Source organism: Stegastes partitus, unplaced genomic scaffold (genome assembly GCF_000690725.1).
Source record: "Stegastes partitus isolate 25-593 unplaced genomic scaffold, Stegastes_partitus-1.0.2 Scaffold130, whole genome shotgun sequence".
NCBI classification, from domain to species: Eukaryota; Metazoa; Chordata; class Actinopteri; family Pomacentridae; genus Stegastes; species Stegastes partitus.
Window position 1 is genome coordinate 421,093 of NW_007577861.1, and position 10,966 is coordinate 432,058.

General features: G+C 40.0%; 1 protein-coding gene across 1 annotated transcript in view; it reads left to right on the plus strand.

The window, feature by feature from the left end:
- Nucleotides 1-8,974, plus strand: part of myo3b (myosin IIIB) — a 57,954-nt gene extending 48,980 nt beyond the window's left edge. The window contains exons 34-36 of the mRNA XM_008278695.1: nt 7,939-8,039; nt 8,418-8,464; nt 8,866-8,974. Coding sequence (XP_008276917.1) covers nt 7,939-8,039; nt 8,418-8,464; nt 8,866-8,974 — 257 coding nt within the window. The remainder of the gene's footprint in view (nt 1-7,938; nt 8,040-8,417; nt 8,465-8,865) is intronic.
- The last annotated feature ends 1,992 nt before the right edge of the window (nt 8,975-10,966 follow it).

Consider the following 10,966-nt stretch of genomic DNA (forward strand, 5'->3'; position numbering starts at 1 on the left):
GTCTCTAGAGCCTGAATATTAATACAACATGTTTGGAAATGAGTCACAGCGACGTGTGCCGAAAGAAAGCCTTTGCTAGCAAGTAGCAGATATGATCAGAGGGCTGCTTATGCTCCTCAGCGTGGTAAACAGGATGGTGCCGAGGATCAGTCAGAGCTGACTTTATGGTTTATGAAAGCTGAGCTACTTATGTTAACAGGCTTTTTGAAGATTATAGTTGTGGTAAACATACATGTCAAGAGAGAGACAGTGATAAAGTGGAGCCACAACACAGAGCCCAATTACCTCTGTGCCTTAGAAGATAGTTAACCTGGTAGTTTGAAAGGATGAAACAACGAGAAGAAAGGGGAAAACAGTTGAAGTGATGTTGGCTTAATGATTACAGTTACGTCCCCTCAGTGCATAACATGGTACAGTCAATAAGAATTGATTTTGTTTGTCGCTCTGAGCGCTTTCTGTGCTTTATAGCTGCAGCTGGGAGAGCTCATTGGAAATGTGGGTGCAGTTTTACCCACACTGAGGTCATCCTGCACTCACAAGTACATCTCACTTTCCTTTCCTTTTTCTCCCTCCTTCAGCTCTTAAATATCTTCCCACATGTCCTCCCACAAGGTTTGCAGCCACCAGGTGCTGCTCCACAGCCCTCCACCACCACCATCACCAGCAAAGCAGCAGCATCACCGTATCAACATGCATCTGCCAGACAAATGATCCACCCTCTCCATGTTCTCTAGACAAATACTCTCCCTCCCTCTCGCTGTCTCTCAGCCTTTTGATTTATCTGTCTGTCTCCACATATCGCCGCGACTCAACCGGATGCCTTCAGTTTTAGGCAAATTACAGGCTCGACGTAGCGGCAGCAGAGATTTGGAAGGGATAGGAAAGACTCAACTTAACGGAAGGAGTTGCCTCTGTCTGACGCTACCTACGTAATCCTCTTAATGTCAGTGGGAGTAGTTAACAGGATGTACTTCCAAACTACTCATCATCACAATTCCAACAGAATAATCTCCTCAGACATAAAATCAAGGTGGAAAATGATACTCAGAGTTCTCACTGATTTTGCACATGTAGATTGAGTCACTTGATGTACTTTAACAAAGTTTTTCCAAACAGAAAACCTTATTAGTTTGTTATTGTTGTTGGTGAAAAGTATAAAATCCTTAATCATATTTTAATGAATTAAATGATTGGGGATTGTCCTGATCAGGGGGAGGAAAGGCTGAATACCTCTTATTTGCATATATATATATTCTATTTTTGGCTTTCCTTTCTTGTCGTTCATGTCTCCTTCCTCACTAGTTACTTTATACTTCACACTTAAAAGTCACTGACAAATGATTGACTTCCAAAGTTCAGAGTTTTCTCCTCCATGCAAACATTTCTTCAGGAGTCAAAGTTCTAAAAATTGCTGTCAGGGGAAATGATTGATTTCACTGTGAAAAATTGCTTGTAAGTAACAACATCCTCTCCTTGCATTAGTGAAAACAGATGCAGGAACTGCCCTTCGTCAGCATTATCTGCTGGACTTGATCAGTTTGTTCGCTAATTTAAAGCACATGAGTTGCTATTTAAGAATGATGTCGAAAATGATGAAATGTTCCCTGAAAAGTTCTGGAAATCCTCTTCAGCTGAAGATATGTTTCGGCTCTTTGTTTGCCGCCGAAGAATAATGTCTGTGTGTTGCGTGTGTGTTTGTGTAGACACGTTTGTGTGTGCGTGTGTGTGTGTGTGTGTGTGTGTGAAGAGGCATTTGTGAGGTAAAGAGAAGGGTCTGGGTTGCACATGCCTCATTTAGACATCAAAGGCCTCTGCTGATGATTTTTCCTTATAATCCATGCCTTTTGGTGCCTCTGCTCCCTCCATCTGAATAAACAAAGCCCAAGTGGTTCTCTGTGGTCTGGGAGAAGTCAGGTGATCGCAGCACGTGATTTGGGAAGTAAATCAATACATCTCTAATTTATTCCACTAAAAATCCCTTTTAGCAGCTCTTTTATGTGTTTCTGAGGAGCATTCTGATTTTCAAGGGATTTCAAAGTGGTATTTAGAGATGTTATACGACTCATCTGCTACTCTTTGAAAATGAAAGAAATACCTATCTCCCAAAAAAAAAAAAAAAAAGTATTCCAGCCCTTTTTATCTCAAGAAGCAAACATGTACAATATGTAAGTCTCTCACCAAGAAGAGCAAACTCTGCTTGGCTTTCTTTTGATAGGGAGAAATCAATATTGCATGAAACGCACTGCCTCTGTATTCCCACTTGACCATTATTCCTCCCCACCCCAAACAGCAGACATTACCCACGATCATTTAGCAAACCCCCGGTGTGAGCCACTGTCTGACCCCTTCCCAGCTCTGCCTGCCCATGTCCAAGCTGCGCTCCCATGCCAGAAGCCAGTTTGGCAGCCTCCCTGCCTGTAATATATCTGCAGGAGCAGCATTCCTCTGGGGCTGACCTGGATCAAATGACAGTGATTTCCCAAATAGAGGCACAGAGATGGGAGGACTGACCCATCCTCTGATCTGCTACATGCTCTAATCGCTGCAGGTCAGAATGGATAAGTTCTGAGTCTGAACCTCCTATCACATCCGCAGTACTAAATCCAGAGCAATTTTTTATTTATTTATTTTTTGACAATTCTCCCATTGTGATTTAAATTACATTCATTTCTCTAACTTCACTGCAAGCCGATAATCACAAATCTTATCTCTGCCTTAATAGAAACAGTTAAAATAATGCAATTTAAAGGTGCGTAGGACCTGGAGAAATTGTAGTTTCTAAATAAACTTGCTTGAATTTACATAAAAGTTAAAAAGAGTTTAAAAACAAGAGTCTACAGTCATTATAGCAGCACTGTAAGACTGTACATTGGTGCTTTCAGCTGTATGCTGACATGTTGATGTTTATCAGTTATTTTGTTTACCACATTCAACATTATAGGTTAGAGTGGTTGCATTTGCCATTTAGTGGCAAGTACAGCAAGTGAGTAAGTATAGCTGGGACTGATGGGACATTTTCAGGTATTTAGTCATTTAGTATCAGACCAATTAATATTTTTACCTCATAATTTAATTATGTCCTATATATGTTCCCAATTACAATCAACATTTTCACAACTAGTTTTTTCACAGCACTTACAGAAACCAGAGCCTACATCCAGGTCAAAGGTGGCAGTGGACAAGGAAAAACTCTTTTAATAGGAAGAACACTTAGGGAACACCCAGTTCATAAGAGGGGCATCTGCTTGAGGCCAAGAGATAGAGGAAAGGAGGGGATTGGACAGAGGAAAAGGGAGGAGATCAGGAAAAAAAAATCAGAATTCATCAGGACGATGCATATCAGCATACATGTAGCATATGTACATGATGCAAGAAAGACTACATGGTACATATAGATGGTGCACGATACATACAGATATGCAGCGTTTGATGCTCCCTGAAATATTAAGAGCTTTGCGAGATTCATCTTGAGCTCAGTATGATTGTCTGAAACTTAGTGTCAGTCCATCTAATAAAGACAGTTTTAGGTGAATGGACCATCCAAGAGAGCCCCATAGTGCTGCCAGCGTCGCTACTGATTATACAGTCATGTTTCTTCTTTTACAAAACCATTTTAAACTGTGTACAGAGAGCGTTTTATGATAATCTAGTAGCAGTCAACATTTATTTTTTGCTGTTTGGCCAACTCACAGAATTAATGTTAATGAAGCTGCAGCTGAGTAAGCTTAGTGGCAGCAGTTGTCAAAATGGCCAGTCACAGTGCTGAACTTCATTTTTGCAACAGTTTTAAAGACCCCCTCTGATGACATTCAAGTTTTCTACCTTTTTAACATGACTTAAATAGTGTTTTTAATATGCTATAACAGTATACCAATGATTGTCTCAAAAGAATAGATTCAGACTTCTGGGCTTTCATATGTTGCAAATATGAAGAACCGAATCGGTCAGCTTGCAGGGTGGGGCTCATCATCGTCAGAGAAAAACATTTATGACTGAATTACCTCAGTCCATTATGTAGTGTAGAGTAGTTGCACATTGTCAGAGCAGTTTGTTAGATGAGCTCCAGCTACAGCAAGTGCAGAAGCATTGTGTAGAGACAGAGGCGAGGACTTCATAGAACCACATATTCTAAAGAAAGCGACATTACATGACGTTATGATGCACAACAGAAAGACTGTTTACATGGAATACATTTCTAAATATGTAACTCTGACAGGAAGATGACTCTTTAGGAGTTCAAACAAAGGCCAGAGAGGGACTTTACAAAATTAGTTAAGACTAACATGGTGGCACTTGCGATATAAAAATTGTGATCATTCCAATGATTACAACATAAAATCTGAAGAAAGCTCAGATCTTTTCAAGCCTGAAGCATAGATAGACTTGTGTGCTCTGAAAGCAGGTAGGAGTCAATGCATTTTTATTTATTTATATATTTATATATATTTGTGAATTTGCTATTATTTTAAGATATACAACACATGTACTAGTGAAAACAGAAAGTGACTGTGCAGACTGTTGTGCAATATGATTTAAACTTGAAACTTCCTTCAAGGACGCTCGGATTCATTATTTGTGATTGAGTGCTTTGATGCAATTTCAGGGGAATAAAACATTTGCTTATCAAAAACCATTTCTGCATCATTAGCAGAACAATGTCCTACATACATTGTTTAACAAGATGCAAGGTGCAAACATTTTATTTGTGCTGATTTGTTTTCTTTTCATGACAGCATGTCATGCGGATGCAGTAGCTCTTTCAGGTTTCAAAAGCTGAGCAGCAACATATTGTACAATTTATCTCAATCTGAGATGTAATCCTAAGTGCTTTTGATGCACACCAAACAAAGCTGTTTTGTTTAGAAGAAACATGCACAGCTATGTTTTCATAGCTATTTTCCTCAGTACATGAGATTCCTCCAAATATGCTGAAATATTCAGCTGTAACAAGGATTCTCACAGTGGAGAGTTGGCACCTCTGAGGCATGGATAGATAAGATTCACGGTAAAAGTTGGCTAATATCTCAGAACTGACAGGAACTTTCTGGGCATTTATAAAGTGTGACTTTAGTAAACCTGTGCTGGTTTGAATAACATCAAGAAAGCCGAGGAAAGATTGAAGGGGTGGAGGGGGACCCTGCTCTTTGATGTATAGGATTGAGATGTGATGAGGTCTGTTCAAAGTGAGTACAAAGTAGTGTTAAGATGGAAAAAGCAAATGCAGCTTTAGTCAAGGTAGAGAAGCAGAGGTAGCAAGAGATGATGAAGAAATGTCCTGTCTCACCCGAAACGCAGGCAAAGAAGATGAAACGTTATCAGACATTAAATATAGATGCTTCCTTGTAAAGGTGTCTCAGCTTTAAAACACACTTTTGTAACCTATGAATTTTGAAACCTGGGGTGAGCGGCGGTACGAGCATGTAGTAAGCCCTCATAATTGTCTTTTGTTTAAATAACTACGTTATCACATAGCTCATTATCTTCGGTAAGTCGTCAATAAGATTTCACTTTCTGCGGTGCGATGAATAATTCATTCTTTGATACACACTGTTTTGAACAATCAGGGAAAACAACCTTACACTGCCAAAGATTCAGTGAACTGCTGGAGGAGAAGCAGGAAGAGAAGAGAAGCAGTCATTCACCAAGTGGGGATCTGAATGGATGAACTGCTTTTTATTCTGTTTAACAAATTAACCACAGCTCGCATTTATGTTGCTGAATTGAATCAGAAGTGGGAGGTTGAAAATCTACATATAAAGCCCTGTAGACCTGCTTAGTCAGACCCCTATTGAAGTGTGCATGTTAGAAATATTTGTTTTCTAGGCCAGTAAGCGGACGTCACTTCATTTTAAAGGGGCAGTCCACTGAAATTGGTACAAATTAAACTCTATTCACTTCCAGTGTATTGGGTTGGCAGCAAAATCTCAGAAGCAGGCAAAAAAAAAACAACAAAGCTGTCTGCTCGACTCATGACCACAAGGGGCAAGAAAGAAGTTCTAGTTTTTGATTTAAAACTGATCTTTTAAAAGAATGGTTGACATCTGGGAAATATGCTTATTTGCTTTTTTCTAAGAACTGGAGATTGATACGACTGTGATGTCTTCATGCAGTCCAGTCCCACAAAAAGCAACAATGTCGAAGCCCCGGTGGTCCATTGTGCAAAATGGGTTTTTTTTAATAATAAAAACAATGAGATGCTTATGTTTTTCAAAGCTATTCTTGGGACAGGACTCGTCCCCTCAGCAACACAGAAAACAACCGGAGCTTTGTGTTCAGTGTTTGCACAGATATGTTTTACACAAATTGTGATCTTTCACAAAACATACCCAAGTAGTTCTAGTGTCTCCATACATACAGCAGCAGCTGAAAACAGTGGAGTTTGTTGCCCTTTTTAGTTGTAAGGTGGAAGAAACTCACACAGTCCATTTAAAAAATAACTAGTATTTCACAGTTTTACAGCCGTTATTGTGAAACTAATACCTTGACCTACTCAGCTGTTACACATTGTGTTGCTTTGTGCCAAATATGAACCTGCAGCCGGTTAGCTTTGCTTGCTAATTAATGAGCTTAAGAAGCTTTGGACAAAACCAGGCTGGTTACTTTCTGTTATTTGTATGATGAGCTAAACTAACCCTCTATTTACTGTAGCTTCATATTTAACTCCGGGAGTAGTGAGTAACTACTGAGGTAACCAGTGTGTTTCTCACAGTGCCACATTATAGAGCGAGCCCTGCTTTTATTTTGGGTTCTTCATTATGCTTGATTCGACCAGAGCCCCATAAAATTTTACTGCTGTGCATTTCTGCCTCTGTTAATGCTTTGACATTTTGACTAAGTTTCAGTTGCAGTAAATTATAAATTGCCATCTCACCGTGCAAATATTTAACTCTACATGAACAATATTCTGTGTTACAAAAGGCTCAGCTTCCTCACATCTCATCCAGAAGACAGTTTGTAGCCAGAAAACCTCACCTTCTAAAAGACAAAAAAAAAAACCTGAAACAACCCCTCTAAACAATCCTCCACTGACTACTGCTTCAAATACAAGAGATATCGACACGCAACTAAATACTGAGACAAATATTTCATGCATTAAAGAGAAATGTGTTTCTTACTCTCAAATTAAAGATGTTGATGTCTCATCTAGTATAGACAGTTATTAAAATAGTCTGTTTACTCCCAGGGCGAATAACCCCAAATGCTCCATTTTCATGTGTTAAACTCTCACATCCATACAATATTTACAATTCCCAGGACACCCTGACGGAAATACAATAAATGAGATTATCTGCACTTTTTAATGTTGACCCACTTTTTCATTGTCATCACTCTGCAATGTTCACTTATCCAGGACTGTCAGCAGATGATTGTAGCATCTTTCTGAGCATTAATCTCAGTAGGTGGTGTTTCTGAAACACTGAAGCGATAGAAAGCGCAGTGGTTTCTCTATAAGCGTGCAATGTTTAAGACGCTCACAGCTGGCGGTGGTCCACAGCGTTAAAGTAAAAATCTGATGGGAGTGTTTGTTTAGACACGTTTATGAATTTAACTTTCTGTCTTTCTATGGGTTTGGTTCAAAGGCAGTAAAAAGATGTGATTATTCCTTACAGGAGTTTCACGTCTTCCTGCCTCCATTGTAGCAATATGACAAATTTAAACCGAGTCTGCTGTGCACCTGTGTGGAGAGATAGAATTCGATGTGCTTCATATGTGCGTAATATTAAGCCTGTATTGAGTCATCTCATCAATGAAATTACATAATCTCACTTAAGTAAATTTGAAATGTTTCTGTGACTTTCCTTGTCACGCAAGGGTGCAGATTTAAAAAGTCGAGGGCAGAATGTGTTTACTGCTGCTGTCGTCATCGTCAGTATCATGTTGGTGCTTGTTGTTGTTTTGCCTGGTTGGATCGGTGCCCTCATTTTTCCTCTGTTGCAGGTCCAGTGATGAAGCTGCAACAGAGAACTCCTCGCCGGCGGGGCCAGCAGCCCAAGCTGCTCAACAGCCCTGAAGACAGCCTGTACTACAACCAGCTAAATGTGAGTTCAAAGTGCCGATAAAGGCCTTTGTCTGACTTTGGTTCCACATGATAATACAATTAAACCTACCTGTGCCAGACCCTGGAGCCCCACCCCCACGCTTCTCTGCCTCTTGTCTTGAACATGTGCTTATGCTCTTTATCTGTTGCTTTCATGTCAGGATGTCTGCCTTCACGGTGAATAATTGATGTGGTTTATCAAAGCTGAGCAAGATGCATGCTTCATCAGACTCACTTGAGCCCTTTGATCAGAAAAAAATTATGCTGTGACTTCTGATATTATCAGCATCTGCTCGCATTCAACACAAAATCACTTTGAATTAAAAATTAATGACTCTCTGCTCATCTTTTGACTGTGTGCTCTTGGCCCTTTCCTCAGAGAACTCTGGATTACCAGGGGAGCAAGAGGAAGCCGAGAAAACTTGGGTAAATAACTGCTTTCCTACTTACAGCAACTCTAAACAGAGCAGGCCCTTTGTGGAATAGGAGAATCCAGAAATGGAGTTGTTTTCTTATAATGTAAATGGAGAGCCGAAAATAACAGGCTTTTTATGAGGAGATGCTCTGCGTCATTAGAGAGGGGGTTACATATTAGGCCTTTGTCAGCATGCTAATTTTAATTGTTGAAGGTCTGATTTGTATTTGTACTATAAATGACACCCTGCTTCAGATCAGTGCGCTTAAGAAAACGCCTGAACGCCTCATTGCTGCATCTGCAAATATTGTTTTTATTCTGAACGTCTAGTTTTTCCACATCATGAGAGCCGTGTCTCTGTTCCGTATCCCAGTAACTTCTCACCACTTTCTTGTCTTCTTTCACATCACAGTCAAATCAAAGTGCTGGATGGAGAAGATGAGTACTACAAATTACTGTCAACTGTGGAGTCAATCCCTGAGGAAGAGTACGCGACCGCCCCCCCCTCCCACCCTTTCTAGTGGGCCTCCCGTCAGTCAGAGCTGAGCCTTACAACCATGTCAGCCGGTAAGACAGACGCATGAGACGTGTAGACAGACACTCCAAAGAACATCCTCAGTGTTGGATGTGCTTTGGTATGTGGAGCGAGTAGCAGCGGTGCAGGCGTTGCCCTCCTCTGTTCATGCAAAGTGGTCAGCAAGAGCATCATCAGTGGAAGTATTACAATAGTTTCCTATAAACACGGTGCCGTTCTCTCTCTAGTAAACTATGATAGCCTCTTCTTCTCTTAATAAAAGCTGAGATACGTTAGATTTAGCAAGAATCCACTCCTTCATGTACACAGCTGAACTTCTTTCCCGTCCTTTCATGCTGCTACTGAGCCTCCACCATGTGGCAAAATTTATCACATTGTTTGGGTGTTTGTCATTTTTCTAGAGGCTGAAATGTGGCTCTAAATAAGAAATTACCATTCAGCGTACAAACTGCTGTGAAACGGTACAGATGTTGCATCAATAAATAAATTAATGACAATAGGCATAACAAAGAATGCACCATTGTGGGATTACGAGGGGAGGAGGGGACTCATTAATAAAAACATTTTGCAAAGTCACAATGAAACACATAAACTCGAGCATCTGAAATATTGTGCCAGATTTTTAGGCTCTACTGGGCTGCAATTAGTGATTATTGTCATTATCTATGTATCTGTTAATTGCGTTGTTGATTGATTTGTCAGTATATGACGTTTACAATAACGACAAATATCAGTGATAGAAATTGTCTCAAGAAAACTGTAATATTTAGTTTATAATGATGTGAACTCAAGCAAACCAAGTGTTTTGGTTCGCTATCGTATATGTACATTGAAATAATTCTAATTATTCATTTCTGTTGTTGTGCTAATGGACTAATCGACCCATTGTTTCAGCACTGCTCCACATTCACAATAAGCAGCTCCTCGTTTTGCAGGCAGGATGTCTCTAAATTCAGTGCCGTTAACCTGACGTGGAAACATCTGAATTTTCGAGCATTATGTCTACTGTCTAAGACGGATCCAGAGACAAATCCTTGTGAAACCCAAAACTCTTTCGACGAGTTCTCCCTCAGCGAGTTGCCTGTAGTTAGAGGGGCTTTGTGCTGTCTGAGTGCTAGAATCACCACACAGAGCTTCACAGAGGCAGAGCTAGACCTCACTTTGAATTTCACCCTAAATACAGGAATTTTCTTTTAAGATGTGAAGTGTCGGAAATGCAGGGCTGGCGAGTTGATTTGTAGAGCTTTTTTTTTTTTTTTCTTTTCAATTTGCATATCATTTACTGCATCTCCCTTTGTTGACACCCGAGGGCCTGAGAGGAGATTTTGATCTTAATAGGAAGAGTAGGGTGGTATGACTGAGGATCTCATCCTCCTTATACTCAGCGGGGAAAACATTAGAGCTCTGCCTTGATAGCGAGACCGGCTTCACTTAGGTTCAGATTCGCAGGAATCCTGGTGGGTTTAAAGAGGCCCAAGTGTTCATCAAATCCTGCAGCTCAGAGCTGTGAGGGTCAGACTCAGGTTGAGACACTGACTCATCACCAAAACATCACTGCTCATATGTGGTGTTTTTCCCTTTTTTTTTTTTTTATTAAGATCAGATGCCTCCTCTGAGATTTTATTGTAGGTAAAAGTTCTTACAAGTAAAATTTAAGTTGGTTTTGACTCTACTGGTTTTGTCACTTGACAACACTGTGGTTTGAACCCTGTAATTTTCCAACCATAACTATGCTGTTTGTTGTTTCTAACAGCCACAATGCTTGTAGAATGAATGTGGTTAATTCAGATACTTTGAACAGCTACACATCTTGTCACACGTCTCCTGGAAGTAAAACAAACCAGTCAGTATTAGGAAACGTATATAGGTCTTTTACTAGTAAAAGTAGATATACCACAATGTAGAAGTACTGCATTAAAGAGTCCTATTTTCAAAATTGTTATCAAGAAAATGAAGTTTAAAGTAAAGCAGTAATAAG